The following is a 16,466-nucleotide window of genomic DNA, read 5'->3' on the forward strand; positions in this document are numbered from 1 at the left end:
TATTATTTCAATGAGCTGTAAGGGTACCAACAAATTTGAGCACATCTGTATATACAGTTGAAGTCGGAAGTTTACATACACTTAGGTTGGAGTCATTAAAACTAGTTTTTCAACCACTCCACAAGTTTCTTGTTAACAAACTATAGTTTTGGCAAGTCGGTTAGGACATATACTTTGTGCTTGACACAATTAATTCACCTTATCACAATTCCAGTGGGTCAGAATTTTACATACACTAAGTTGACTGTGCCTTTAAACAGCTTGGAAAATTCCAGAAAATTATGTCATGGCTTTAGAAGCTTTAGCAGCCGTCATACCACTCAGGAAGGAGACACATTCTGTCTCCTAGAGATGAACGTACTTGGGTGCGAAAAGTGCAAATCAATCCCACAACAACGGCAAAGGACCTTGTGAAGATGCTGGAGGAAACAGGTACAAAAGTATCTATATCCTCAGTAAAACGAGTCCTATATCGACATAACCTGAAAGGCCGCTCACAAGGAAGAAGCCGCTGCTTCAAAACCGCCATAAAAAAGCCAGACTGTGGTTTGCAACCGCACATGGGGACAAAGATCATACTTTTGGGAGAAATGTCCTCTGGTCTGATGAAACAAAAATAAAACTGTTTGGCCATAATGACCATCATTATGTTTGGAGGAAAAAGGGGGAGGCTTGCAAGCCGAAGAACACCATCCCAACCGTGAAGCAAGGGGGTGGCAGCATCATGTTGTGGGGGTGTGAGGGACTGGTACACTTCACAAAATTAATGGCATCATGAGGAAGGACAATTATGTGGATATATTGAAGCAACATCTCAAGACATCAGTCAGGAAGTTAAAGCTTGGCCGCAAGCATACTTCCAAAGTTGTGGCAAAATGGCTTAAAGACAACAAAGTCAAGGTATTTGAGTTGCCTTCACAAAGCTCTGACCTCAATCCTATAGACAATTTGTGGGCAGAACTGAAAAGGCGTGTGCAAGCAACGAGGCCTACAAACCTGACTCAGTTACATCAGCTCTGTCAGGAGGACTGGGCCAAAATTCACCCAACTTATTGTGGGAAGCTTGTGGAAGGCTACCTGAAACGTTTGACCCAAGTTAAACAATTTAAAGGCAGTGCTACCAAATACTAATTGAGTGTATGTGAACTTCTGACCCACTGGGAATGTGATGAAAGAAATAAAAGCTGAAATAAATCTCTCTCTACTATTATTCTGACATTTCACATTCTTAAAATAAAGTGGTGATCCTAACTGACCTAACAAAGGGAATTGTTACCAGGAATAAATGTCAGGAATTGTGAAAAACAGAGTTTAAATGTATTTGGCTCAGGTGTATGTAAACCTCCGACTTCAACTGTCATAGCCAACAGTGACTGACTATGTGGCGTGTTATGTTGATGATGATGTTGATACGCTAACTGCTGTGTGGAGGCGTTGCGGACAGAGGAGGGTTGGTTGGTTAAGTGTGCGGTCCCTCTCTCCTCAGAACGGCTCCGATTCTCTCCCCCCCCAGGGCGCGTCCTCCAGCCTGGTGGTGAAGTTTGCCGACACCGACAAGGAGCGCACCATCCGCCGCATGCAGCAGATGGTGGGCCAGTTTGGCATCTTTAACCCAGCCATCGCCCTTCCCTTCAGCACCTACAGTACCTACGCACATGCAGTGAGTTAACTAGCACAACCCCCAACCCTCCGTACCCCTCTGACCCCACTAACACCATCCACACACGCAGTGAGTTAACTAGCACAACCCCCAACCCTCCGTACCCCTCTGACCCCACTAACACCATCCACACACGCAGTGAGTTAACTAGCGCGACCCCCAACATTTCGTTTCCCTCTTACCCCTCTTACCCCTCCCAACCCCCAACTATCTGTATCCCTCTTACCCCCCAACACCCCCGAGGGCAGAGCACCGTACACACACGGCAGACCCCAGGCTCTTTGATGAGCTCACCCAGCCCACGCTGCTTTTCCCACTGCCCTTTCGTCTCCCCGGGGCCCCGGAGCTGCACCAGGGGCCAGAGATGACTCGGAATATTCCATAGGAACCTTATCTCCACACAAACCTCTTTAGCCTGCATACAGAGTTACTGCCGTTTGAAGGGAGCTGAAATGGAATGAAGAAAAGGGTTCCGTCTGACACCGATAAATACCTCAACCTCAGTCACATCAGACTGCATAAATATACACAGTATGTATATATTTATAAAATAACGGAATTCTTCATTTATTTACTTTGCACGCACGGGCAGATTTGATTTTTTATTCTCTAAATGCCAGGATTAATTGTTGAGGCTGCCCAGGTCTCGGGGGTTTATTCATTTCCCTCATTTTCTTATCACAGGCATGGTGGCCAGTATGAAAAGTGCAAATTGACCGTCCCAGAGTAATTGCGAGGCCATCTCTGTCCTCTCTCCAGTAAAACTCCTGCCTTCATTACAATTCATGAAATGCAGCCCATCCCCAGGAAATGTGGAGAAATGCTAATGTTTCAGGAGTGGTGGAGGTGGTGGTGGTCTGCTGGGAGAGCATTGTGTCCTGCTCAGGTTGTCCATGACTCTTATTTACTGTGGCAGAGCCCCACGCACCCCGTCACACCCACTACACTACGCATTCAGACAACACACAGACAGCTACACACTCTGTCACCAACTCTATGCCACACAACAACATGTGTCTTGTTTTTCCAGGCACTGCTGCAGCATGACAATGAGGTGGGTACATGCCAATCCATTGCTAAAGTTTTGTGAATGGTAGTTTCTAGTCATGTTATAGATATTTGATCATTATAGTTAGTTATTAGATATTAGTTATTCATTTACAGTCATTATTAGTTATTAGTTATTTTTTCAAGACTAGTGACTGATACCATTGTAAGTGAAATTCTCCATGAGATATGAATCATACTGTATATTGTAATGCTTTAAGGTTGTACAACGTTCTGTTATGAGATCATTTCAACCCTCAGGTATGTTGTAATGAATGTATAGCCTACAGCTAGTTTTGTTTTATTCCACTATATACATTATGTCTAATGAATTCCATTACTTGTAATGTACTTTCATTTGGCACAGGAACAGTGTCATTTTTCTTCAGTGTTGGGTTTCCACTAATGCAGTTTTGATTGAATACCAGACACAGAAACTTAGATGCTTATTGCAGCATGTGACAGCCTTTGCTCTCTATTGGGTTGGAATTAACTGCAACAGAGTGATACACCTTAAATGTTTCTTTACTCTATGAAAAACTATTATACCAAGAACAAAACCCGCAATGACACAGAATGACTATCTCAAAAGCCTCTTTATATGTACCAGTGGAGGCTGCTGAGGGGAGGACGGCTCATAATAATGGCTGGAACGGAGTCAGTGGAATGGTATCAAACACATGGAATCCACATTTCATGTGTTTGATACCATTCCATTAATGCCATTCCAGGCATCATTTTGAGCTGTCTTCCCTTCAGCAGCCTCCACTGATATGTGCTCCTCCATCCACATGTTTACCAGTGTATATATAGCTAGCAGGGTATGGAATACAGACATCTACAGGGACGGTATATATCCACAGTACAGTAAATGGCAAATTCAAAGAGCTACTTCACAAATACAGCAGTGGATAGGATTATAGAGTTGAGCTGACAGCCCGTAAATTGGATTTTAGTCAATCCAGGAGAGAGATAGAGGGGGGGGGGGGGGGGTGAACACAAATTGTAGGGGTACAACACTGACAAAAATGAGAAATGTGCCGTTTTCAAGATAGACACAGCACTGTTCTGACAGACAACATCCCATTTGCAAACGTGATTTCACGAAACACAAGGAGAGAGGAAGTTATTCCCAAACCATTCCAAATGGCTGATTATAGTTGTTGTAAAGAAGCCGTGTAAAAACACGATAAAGCAGCTACCCATTATTTCCTGTCAACTGTTGCCTGTCAATACACATAGAGCATATTTGTACACAATTTGATTTGTGTCACACTTCTCTCATCTCAAGCCATGTGTATATTCCTGAGAACAGCCATTTCAGCTTGCTGTTTCTGAAATGCTACACGCCATTTCAGTGTGGGAATGGAAGGCTTGAAAATGTGCGACACTAGAGGCACAACATCACCAAAGAATGTGTATTCGATTGAATCGGATAAAAATGAATGGTTTAAGAAAACAGTAGTTTTAACAGGGAGCTAATGGTGAAGTTGTGTGTGTGGGTGGATATGCAGAAGGTGCATGATGAGTGTACTCCTCACATTGACAAACATCGCCCCCTGTTGGAACTAGTCAGAATATACAGGATATAATTGATCCTATTCACCACAACCCAACCCAACACAAATCAGGAAACGATCAAATCTAAAGTGTTTCACAATAAATTCAGCTATATCATAATAAAGAAGAGCTTACAAGTGATATTGAAATTATTTGCCTCTACTGTACCTTACCAACACCTTGAGCGATTGCATTGCACAAGCAGGAACTATGCACAGCCAATAACGAGGAGGATGTGTTATATTATGCATTCATTAAAGGTCACAAATATAAGCAGATAGAAAATTGTTATTTAGGTAAGGCTACTGTACGGCTCTTGACATTTCCTAGAAAATGACCTTATAAGTGGGACACCCTCCCATACCAACTGCCCAAATCTTCATCAACACACACACCAAAATGATGAAACATGAAACAAACCCTATTAAAACCCCACTAAGGAAACACACCATAGCATGATGGTAACAAATGAAGCCCTTAAGCTCAGGCCAGGCAATTGCAGTGGACTCTATTGTCTTCAGGTTCTCTCTGCTGGAGTGCACACCAGTCTGCAGTTTCAGGCAATCTGCAGGTCCAGGACCTCAATAACTGGGGTCTTCTCTTTCACTCGCTCCATTTCCCCCTCCCTCACTCCCCCAATCTTCTCCTCCTCCTCGGTGCCCGTTCAGGACTGGCTGGAAGGGTCACATGTGACAGTGCTGAGAGTCAGCGAGTCACAGAGCAGTGCTATAGAGATAATTGCCATGTGATAGAGGTGATTGCCTGCTGGCACCAGGGGAGAATAATGCCATCAGGTTGCAATAAAGAAGCAGATGCCTGACACTAAATGGATGCTGTAGCAACGGGCAACTTTTTCCCTGCTTCTTTTCTTCTGCCTTCGTTTCTTTTCTTTCCATTCCAGAGCGAGAAAAGGTTATGGCCATGATGATGAAGATTCAGTTCAATGCAATTTAGCTCTTTGTCTGCCACAGACATTTTGCTAGCTACTGCCAAGGATAAATAAGAAGAAATATACTGTAGCAATGGCTTTTGAATATGGATGAAAGTCTTAGAAAAAAAGAAAAACACATGAATAGTAGAAAATGACTGAATATCTCTGTCAACACTTCCAGTTGGTGGACAGAGGCTTTTTATCAGAGCCAGTTTGTATTACCCACTTCATTCCAACATAATTACATGCTTCAGCTTCCAATTTGCTGCATTTTAATTCTGAAAAAGCATCACTGAATGCCATGTTGTTATCCATGACAATCTGGCAGCTGGCATGAAGGACTGCATTATCTATGCATGTAAAGTCACAGCTATACGGAGACCTTCTGCCTCAGTCTGTTATTCTACCATCTAGGCCTGCTGCAGCTTCCATCAACTTGTATAGGCCACTGGCAAATGGGTTGCAAGGTTATTAGAGTAAGCCCAAGTCCCCAACTCCTATTGAAAGCAGGCAGAAGATCCTGAGAGGGGGACAAAAGCCACTGACTTGTGTGACAGTATGCTCTGATACAGGGGCCAATCAGATCAGAGGCCTTTTGCCCCAAACCTCTGACCCCAGTCTAAACTTAATGAGGGCATTAACACCATCTCTATCCCACACCAACCACAGCTCTCACGTTGACTTCTTATCATTGTTTGTTTTCTTGGTCGTGCTTTTTAGTTCTTCTTGCCGCCCCTTTTTCCAAACCCCTAAAAGCTCAATTTATCTTATTCCGAGCAAAATGGATGATCCCCATTTGTCATGTTGATAAAATTATGCAAATGACAAAAGGAGTTAATAGATAGTGGTGGTAAGGCATGTGGCTAATGGATGAGGTGCCAGCGGCGCCCGTTTTGTGGCAGGACAGCCGCTTTTAGGTTACCTGACAGGGGCATTGAGGGAAAATAATTGGCTTTTCCTATCCAGGGACTCCATGCAAATACAGGGAGAGTGGCATCTTCTGCCTCAGCCGCACAATATCGTCATTAACATCAGAGCTAGCTAGTTGCAAAGGCATTTGATTTCTGCTTAGCTGAGTCAGACTCGGGGTGCCAATCCACTTTTTCAACAGGACGGAGGGCGCTGTGGGATATTAAACAGGGATTGTCCGATTGTGTCCATGTTTTTCCCCCACATACCTGCATTCCTTATCGTGAATTAGATGCCCTACAAAATAACATTGATTTCCCAGATAAACCCACTGGTCCAGAGGTTGTAAACACCTTCGTACAATGATGGATTTTCTCTGGAATTAGGCCCTCAGTATCTGAGACGGAGTGCAGAAATACTAGACGTGTGTGGGTATATTCTAGGCAGTATTGGATAGAGAATGGGTTTATCTGTGTGTTCGTGCTAAGTGGTGTCAGCCTAGTTCTTTATCACTGTGTCCAGTGTAAATGGACTGTCATTACAGGTTGCTGCTCGTGACACGCCAGTGGCACCGCAGCAAGTTAAAAAGAGCCCAGCGAGCGGAGCCACAGAGATGTCACTGCCCCTCCACTTTACCTTACACAACCAGAGAGGGACACACAGAGAAGTTTGACAAAGGAAGATAAATGCAATTCAATTCTGCCTCTGAACTTTCCCAGGTCCCTAGAGACAGGAATAATGTGCACATGTCAATCCGTTGATTTGAATGAGCCCAACAGACAGCTATTGAAAGATTCCTACAGCTGCTGACAGCCCTCCGACTGTGAGGAAAGACAGATTCACTAAACATAGGTTGACAGACTTTCCCCCCCCCCTTCCTTTCTTTTATTCCGCTCTACTTTCCATGCACTATACACCCATCAACCCCATCTATACCTCCCTCTATAACTTTCCTATGCTACTCTCTCTCCCCCTCCCCCCCACCTCTCTCTCTCTCGCTCCGTCTCTTCCTCATACTTTCCTCATACTTTCTTCGGTTTCTCTCTCTCTCATCTCTCGCTTTATTCTAATTCTCGCTCACCGCCCATCCCTCATTTCCCTCCCTTCTCCCTCCCTCTGTACTAACCTCTCTCCCTCTCTCTCCCTCCCTCCTGTTCCCCCAGCTCATGCAGCAGCAGGCAGCCATCATGGCAGCGAGCCACGGGGGCTACCTGACGCCCAGCATGGCCTTCCCCGCCACCCAACTCCACCAGATGGGGGCACTCAGCATCAACGGCCTCCCACCCAACTCCATGACCCCGGTGTCTGGGGAGTTCCACCAGGCACTGGGTAAGCAATGCGTTTCATTCCCTTTGGGTGAGTGGGTGTAAGTGTGTGTGTGTGTTTATGTGTGTGGGTGGAGTTTGGGAGATGGGGGGGAGGAAGAGGGAAGAGAGAACTCAGACTGGCCAAGAGAAAAGAGGAAATGCCTGCCTACTGATAATCCAAAATTATTCCGTTGGAGAAAAAGAAAAGAAAATACATTTGATGTGATTTGCATATTTATGTTGTGTATGCAGATATATTTTGGTGCTGTAAATCGAATCGGGAGCATAATAGATACGTTCACAGGTACAGGCACTAATTTCTCCTCCGTCTTTTGACCTTGTGCTTTGAAACACTTACACAGGATCTGCATGCACTTCCCTCAGTTTTCCATTACAAACGGCCCCATCATTCTATACAGACACATTACAGGGAACGCAGTAGAGGACTTTGAGATAGCTACCGCATAACATTAGCTTATTCAGCAATATTTCATTTTTTGTGAAACTGAGGAACCCACAAGATCCTCGCTCACAAAGCATGCATCAAAATGAATAATACAAATTCTAAGTCTTTGTTGTGTTTATTTGTATATTTCCCCTGACATTGCAGTATAGTGAGTTTGGTAACTGTATAACATTAGAACTGTATAGTTGTGAGGGAATCAACAGTCAAGATTACGCATCTGTCTGACATGACCCATTTTAAAGCACATTTACGTTCTACTCTGAAAATCTATATCACAGGTTAGAATGGGTTCTGTCAGTGACCATCTCTCTCTCTCTCTCATGACTGAATGCATGCATGTATATCTGATGGAACATGCCAATATGCACATGCTGTGTACTGTATATGTGCACTAAGTTAAGCATGGGAGTGGTGGAGGCTGGAGAAGAGCTATTTGTCAAATATTTACAGTGACATTTTTTTTAATGCAAAGTGGGCACTTTTTTTTACACAGGTAATCAATCAAAGGCAGTGATTAAAAGTTTAGCTGTGGTGCTTCTTCTTCGTTGGTAATACAGGACAGAATTCCACTGCATTGTATGTGTTGTGTTCAGTATGTATACTGAAGCGTGACTGCAGTATAGTGCTACTATGATGAAAGACCAAGAGACAGGATCCCCACATGCACTTCATATGCACACATTGTATGGACTATGTATGCAGCAAATACATAATACTGATTTGAAATGTACATAAGTGCATAATCAATACTGAGCCATATCAGATATTCATTTCATATACATTTAACCTTTTCAAAGGGCTTCATAATACTGCACCACCTTGTTCGAGAGAGCAATCCACTATGTTATAATCATAAGAAAAATAGGCTATTGCAGGGGGGTTGGAATCAATGGCTTATCAATCTGCAATGCAAGGAGCTTAATGAACTGGCCTTTGGTATTGAAAAGAGCTCACCATGGTGTGTGTTCCCTCTCAGAAATCCCAGAAGCGCTGAAATATGTCTAGCATTTGACACGCTTCTGTGTAAGCTACAGTCTGCTGATTACTTGTATTATTGAATCCAATGCATTATTAATCACTGCAAGAGAGAGAATTTCCAAGGACTACAATAAATATGAAAGGAATTTTGATTCCATTCATTGGAGTCTGTGCTGATAGGCAGCAGACTGGTGTATGTATGCAGCAGCCTCCCCTTTCACATGTCTACTGGTGCCATGACTTATTTAAAGTTCATTGAAGGAGCACATAACATTACTGGCAAGGCTGTCTGTTTAAGGGAGCTGAGAGCCACTTAGAGACTTTGAGACTCATGCAGTGAATAAGTGGAATAATTCATTGTAATGTTAGAGACATGCTTTCATGTTCTTTACTGATGCTGGCCCACAAAGTTGTCTCATCGACTCTCCATATCTTGACACAATGCATTGCCACTATACTTAGATTTGTCAAAAGAAATTCAGCAGTGCCAAATATGCGGCTTAGACATCAAATATAGAGAAGTTTTAGCCTCTATGTTCATAACCTTAGCCTAAATCTCCTTAATAACCCGATGAAGTCCATTGGATGATGACAGGCGCCTCGCTAAGTCCCACAATGCAGTGCCTGAATTACCATCAATTACAAACAGTGTTGTAAAAATGACCATTCAAAGCCTGGCTGATCTTGAGGTAAACGTGGTGCATTACCCTCTCTTTTAATGATCTGAATCACCTCTGCGCACGCCTGCCTATCACAACATAAAGCTTGTGCACCACAGCAGAAAAAGTTTAAAGCGCCAGAAATGTTAAGGGGTGCTTTCTGAAAACAATGAAACACCCATTTGATCAACAGATGTAAAGCATTTCAGCTTGATGGCGTATAAGCAGCCTGCCAGATGGTTGACTTGATTAGAGCATGTATCCTTACAATGATGCATGATGATGCTTTTTGACAATAATGTTCAGCAGGTGCACTTCCTGAGCTTCAAGAGAAACAAAAATGAAACAAACAAAAAAATGCAGATCCCAGGGGGATAGATATGGGGAGGGGAACGGCAGTCCTTTGTTAGGTCGATCACATGACCAGGAAGTGTGTAATCAAAATCACATAATGTTACGTTCCAGAGTGCTGCTCTACATGGGCTGAATACATCCATTACATACATATAGGGCCCTGCCTAACCACACTCCCATTCAATTCAGCCCTGATTGTGTCATTGATGGAAGTGGGTTTGGATTGGGGTCAAAAACATGATGCAGGACAATTCCAGAGTGACTAATGCCACAGTTGAAGCAAATGAGCTGTTTGACATAGTGTTTGTGACCCCCAGAAGGGCTCTGAGCAGCACCACGCCTCAGTGGGAACGCCTGCCTGCCTGGGCTCAGGGCGGCCTCACCTTGGGTAGCTGTGTGTCACGTTCGCCATGGGATACCAGCTCAGATAGAATACCCCCTTTGGCACAAGCCACATTCATCCTACCAGGGTTGCTGCATACAGACCACTATATCGAATCACATTTTATACAATATGTACCATATATAGTCTCAGCATCATCTAATAGAATTCCATTTTGGACTTTTTAAGGACTTTACCACATTAACATGAATAACACCTTTTAATGACAAAAAGTAATTTTCAGTAGCATTAGTAGTTCTCTTGGAATCTTAATCTACACCCTTTATAAAATTTTAGACCTTTCTTCATTCACGTTTGAACAACCAGAACAGTTTGAGTGCAGTTTGCCCTCCGAGTACGAACGCACCTAGTTTTTGAATCAATAAATGAAAACATCTGTTATGAATGCTTATTTCTTGCTTCGCTGAGAGACAGTCCTTGTGTTTATATTGACTGTCCTGCTCTCCAAAATGGGTCCAGTGCTCCTTGTTGATTTGAATGTATAACTAGCATAATAAATACTCTTATGCTTCTTTCTCAGTGCAATCACAACAATTTTCCCAAAGAACAGACGGTAATAATGTAAATGTAATTATGCTTTCATAACATAAAACCAAGTGGAATATGTTGTATACTCACTTCATGGTATTATAACCTTAGAAAGGTGACAGGTAAAATCCGAGTTGTGAAATATAAGCAATCTCTTGACCCGTAGTTTCCTATTGACCCATTCTGGAGTGCAAAACAACATGTCATTATTATGGGACAATGCATTCAGTAAACAGGCATATGTAAACAGCCACATGCTTGTGTGTGCATCGTAAACACGCTATGAATATGATTTTCACAATGCGAGGCTATATGTCCACTGGAGTATAAAATGAAATGTCTTGTTATGTATGGCACCGTATGGAGTACAATATTTCTCCTACTCTAGCTAGAAATACATTAGTTGAGGTCTGCTCATGTTTAAGAACATAATATTTGCGCAGTAACGGTAGTTCATGGAATGGTATGGTTGTGTGGAAAGTAATATGCAGGAAAATGGAATCAGATTCTCAGTATATTCTTCGTAATCCACTTATGCCTTAGATAGGTACTGTATCTACGAACAAGTTTTTGAGCACTTTCGGCCTCTTCTCTCCCTCAGAGCTGAGTAGCATTCATTATTAAGTGTGCTTGCTGAAAGCAAAGCACAACTTTAGAAATGGTTTATACTTAATAATAATAATTGATATTATTATTATTCGCCTCCCATTGCCACCTGTAGGGCCAAAACCGTTAAAGCTACCAACACCAAAATAACTATAAAATATGCAGACTGGCACTGATGCTTCAAAAAAAACATACATCTCAATGCATTTCAGGTGCTATAGACTTGAATGGGAAAAATTCTGGTCGCAACTAGTCTTCAACCGTTTAAGCTAGAAACGCCATTCAAACTCAAATGTGCAGACTGGTCTATAATAGTGTGCTTGTATACAGCTTTTTGATTCCATGTATACTTTTTGAACTATAACCGTTTTAAGATGTGCATAAAAGCTCCATAGATTTCAAAGGCAAATTTTGGATACACCACAAACTGACTCAACATAGATGGCTTCAACACAGCTTTTTGCTTCCGTTTCTACTTCAAAAACTATAAAGCTTGCTGTATCCCCATTCATTTCAATGGTGGAACGCAGGCTTCAACATTCTAAACTGAAATCATTGCTACAACACTTTCAGAATGTATTCCCATTCATTTTGAGAGGTTAAAAACACTTGTATTATACTATTATTATTATTATTTAGGGAAAACCCATTGATACCAGGGTCTCATTCCCAAGGGTGCCCTGATCATAGTAATTCATTCTATGGCTTATGATGATATAGTATTCACTCTAGCCTACTAAACTAGCCCACTATAACCCACTATAACCCACTAACAACTAACAACAACTATACAGATACAAACCACCCCAAAATATGTCACTATAACTAACCCATAGCCTATGAAACCACTATTACTACCAGTACTACTACTGAAATTACTACTAGTACTATTATTTTACAACCATAAATACTATTTTTCGAGTTTGAAGCTGTAGTCGCTCACATTACACTTGGACATGACTCCCTGCAGCTGTGTCTCCTCCATGATCCACTGGGCTCTCTCTGGCGCCAAACGTCCCCAACGAGCATCATCTCCCACCCTGTGACTTTTAGAATCTCCTTTCTCTGGGCTCTTATCACACGTGCACTGCGTCTGCCTGCTGACCCTGAAGCACACGGCGGCCGCGGCCCACTGCTAAGCCTTGGAAAATGAATTTCCCTGATGATGGAGAGGCTGCATTATGGCGCGGTACAATAGAGTGCGTGTGGTCTGCCAGACTGGCTGTCTGAACCCTCAGAATGGGGAGCAGCAGTCTCCTGGGCCCCGCCAGAGAATGGGCCAGAGCTGCAGTCTAATTCATCACAGTTCTGCAGGAAACAAGCAAATGCGGGGAGCTTAAAAAAAGGAAATGGTGCAAAAGACACAACAGCTCTCGCCAGGACCCGGGCAATTCCCCTGGTCACAGCGGTTGGCTGCATGAGTGTCAGGCTCCCCACTGCTTAAACTGTGCTCCGAGTGCGTGGGTAGTCTCAGGCTGACATGGCTCTGTGCAGGTTTTTCTGTGTGTGAGCCACAGCCTATTTACCAAGGCATTAGCATTACTCCCAGCCATGCAGCATAGCATACCCACCGTATGTATCCATCCCTATGTGGACTTTTCTTTAGGGGCTCTTTACCGAGGCGGACAAATTGCTATGATGGCATGCCTGAGGGTTTCCGTGACAACCGGCCTTTCTGTCCAATCCCGTCTTGGCTCCAGATTGAAAGGTGGTCCCCAGGGGGCCCGTTTCTCAGCGAGGGCTGATGCTCTACCACGGAGCAGCCTTTCAAAGTAGCCATCATCCATAGTGAGATCCTCCTCAAATGGACTCATTCACATTCCGCCCAAGATTGCACACTTTCAACAAGAGGCTGGTTTAAAATTCATCGAACTAGAGAGGAGCATCCAATTCTATTCTAACCGTAAAACATCCTGCAACCGTGTGGTGTGTGTGGTGTGTGTGTGCGTGTGCGTGTGCGTGTGTGTGTCTGTATGTGTATGTGTGTGTGTGTTATGTGCTCATGGTGTGCCAAGCTATCTGATCTTTTTCATGATATATAAAGAGAGTAGGCTACCCGCGTCCACACTGAGTAAATGTTTCACTGTAATCTCCCCTATCTCGTCAGAATCTTACTGGAGTTGCATAGTGGTTTCATCATCCCGCTCGCACTCGGAGCCAGCAGGCTATCGCACAAACACTACAGACAGGCTCATTTTTCACAGGTTGACTTCCCAGTGATCCAGCGGGATGTGTCACCACCAGCGCCTGCTATGTGACAGTTTCTTGTAGGAATCCTGTCTTTGTGATGGAGAGGATGTGTAGCGAGCAAAAGTGTGTGTGTGTGTGTGTGTCTGTGTGTGTGTGTGTGTGTGTTCGATAGTCTGTAAAAGTAGAAATGTCCTTGTCTCGGCAGGTCTTAGCTCTCCACCAGCCAACATCACCACTCCCAGCATCGTCACTCCCATCGTCAACGGCTTCACGGGCATCCCCCACCATCAGCCCAACGGACATCCCGCCGTGGAGACCATGTACAGCAACGGCCTGCCGTCCTATTCCACCCAGAGCCCCACCGCCGCAGACACCCTCCAGCAAGCCTTCACCGGAGTACAGCAATACACAGGTAGGCTGAGATAAGACCTCAAGGCTCATACCAAACTGAGGTGCAGTAAATTCATATGATGCATTTTTTGTAGTATGGTAATGAAACCCTACACTACTTTCTTACAACACATGTGCTACTTTATCTCTACTAGTTAACATTATGTAAGGGATAACGAGGGGCTATGCGTTCTATGTGAAAATAATGAACGACGTGGAAGGTGTGTTCTACGACGTGTTAGGTAGTTGATTATCCCTTTTATACCATGGCTATAATGTAACACATTTGCCACTAGGAATGTGTTAATTTGCCTGTAGAAATGTGTTCAACATCTACTGAAGTAGCTAGCAAGTTTAATAGATAGCTACAGTAGTTGCCGTGGTAGCCAAACAAACAGACTCGCTAGTTTAGCTAACCAAACCACAGATAGGTCAATGAGCTTTAGTTGTAACAAATCTTTGACCAAACCATCAGTTCTAGCTTGCTATTATGAAAATCAAATTCAACAATGCCAATAATGTTTTCAATTTGGCTCAAACAAAACATGTAAGAATGAATTATAGCCATTGAATTCTACCATGCTGTTCATTATAGGGAAATAATGCACGCTCTAGAATGCCCTTCAAGCCAATCAGAAACTAGTATTCAACAATGTCATGGTGTAATTAAGCAAAAGGCACAAGGGGGCGTGGTATATGGCCAATATACCATGGCTAAGGGCTGTTCTTATGCACTACCCAACGCAAACCCCGAGGTGCTTATTGCTATTATAAACTGGTTTACCAACATAATTAGAGCAGTAAAAATAAATGCTTTGTCATACCCGCGGAATACGGTTATAGATACAGCCAATCAGCATTCAGGGCTCGAACCACCCAGTTTATAATGCAGATTATACCATGGAATTGTTTAATAGTTGTTTCTGATTGTTGTGAAGGGAATACTAGGGCGCTCATCGTTTCCGTATAAGGCATGGCATATTTGCACGGAAGAATTCAGGGGCTATAGTTCATTCTTACATGTTCTGAAAACATTGGTATTGTTAAATTCGATTTTCATAATGGCAAACTGATGGTTTGGTTAGCTAAAATAGTAAGAGTTTGTTTGGTTACCACGGCAACTACCATAGCCCCTCGTTGATTATCCCTTACATGCTACATTTAAGTGATAATGCCAGAGAAACCGGTGTTTGGAGGATATATTGCACGGTCTTTGGAGGCATTATCACTTTTATACAACGGGTTACTAACATATTCAAATAATGATTGACATATTCTCATAAAAAACATGATTTTGATGAATATATTCATACAATTTCGTCCTTCCACGAGATATAGTCCCGACACAAACGTAGAGTTGCTACCCAAGCAGGCTGGTCGTTTGTTCTATTGGTTTGGTTGATAGAGACGCGACCCAGTCATTAAGTCATGTTCTGTATCTATGGACCCAGTCGTTCAGTCTTGTTGTTCTGTATCTATGGAACCAGTCGGTCAGTCTTGTTGTTCTGTATCTATGGACCCAGTCGGTCAGTCTTGTTGTTCTGTATCTATGGACCTAGTCGGTCAGTCTTATTGTTCTGTATCTATTGACCCAGTCGGTCAGTCTTATTGTTCTGTATCTATTGACCCAGTCGGTCAGTCTTGTTGTTCTGTATCTATTGACCCAGTCGGTCAGTCTTATTGTTCTGTATCTATGGACCCAGTCGTTCAGTCTTGTTGTTCTGTATCTATGGACCCAGTCGTTCAGTCTTGTTGTTCTGTATCTATGTACCCAGTCGGTCAGTCTTATTGTTCTGTATCTATGGACCCAGTCGGTCAGTCTTGTTGTTCTGTATCTATGGACCCAGTTGTTTGTTCTAAATGCCATACTGGCTGGCAACTTTCCTATTCCTATTCCTTGCTAGCTAGCCAACTACGGCTAATTTACAGTCACATCAAACAGTGCAGCCAGAATAACAGCAAAGTAGCTGCATTTGCGTTTGTTAAAGCTGCTTTCTGGTGACATTTGGACACATCCATAACAATTATGCGCAATTTCACCTGGCATAGAAACTGTGCTCTCTTGTCAGGACACTGTTGTTCAGAGGAACTAGCCAACAACACAGCTAACGCCAATCATTTTAAACTGACGCTGGAAAGACTGCAACCTAGCTGCATTTTGTTTCATTTGGCCTGTTTTCTATTCGTATTTCTTTGTATGTATCCATAGAAATGATGCCAGCTGATTCATGATTTCGAGTGGCTGTGAAAATCTGCCTGTCTGTCTTGTCCCGACTCCAGACACTTTCATTACTATGGGACAGCTGGAGATCGAATTTCAATATTATTGAAACAATGTTGCAAATGTCGGAGAGACAGACAGCAAGGTTTATACAAATCTCAGCTGTTGAAAACCAATTGCTAGTCTAAAAGAAATGGGAGATAATGTCTAAATGCTTTTTATATTGGAGATCAAGTTTATAAGTCTGGCTGGGCTGA

The 16,466-nt window shown here is 43.0% G+C and overlaps 1 protein-coding gene across 1 annotated transcript in view; it reads left to right on the plus strand.

Annotated features, from left to right (window-relative positions):
• Positions 1-16,466, plus strand: part of LOC109902492 (CUGBP Elav-like family member 5) — a gene marked incomplete in the record, with an annotated part of 255,391 nt that overhangs the window by 228,748 nt on the left and 10,177 nt on the right. Inside the window, 4 exon segments of the mRNA XM_020498876.2 lie at positions 1,487-1,660; positions 2,691-2,714; positions 7,271-7,436; positions 13,804-14,010. Coding sequence (XP_020354465.1) covers positions 1,487-1,660; positions 2,691-2,714; positions 7,271-7,436; positions 13,804-14,010 — 571 coding nt within the window.

Source organism: Oncorhynchus kisutch, linkage group LG13 (assembly GCF_002021735.2).
Source record: "Oncorhynchus kisutch isolate 150728-3 linkage group LG13, Okis_V2, whole genome shotgun sequence".
NCBI lineage: Eukaryota > Metazoa > Chordata > Actinopteri > Salmoniformes > Salmonidae > Oncorhynchus > Oncorhynchus kisutch.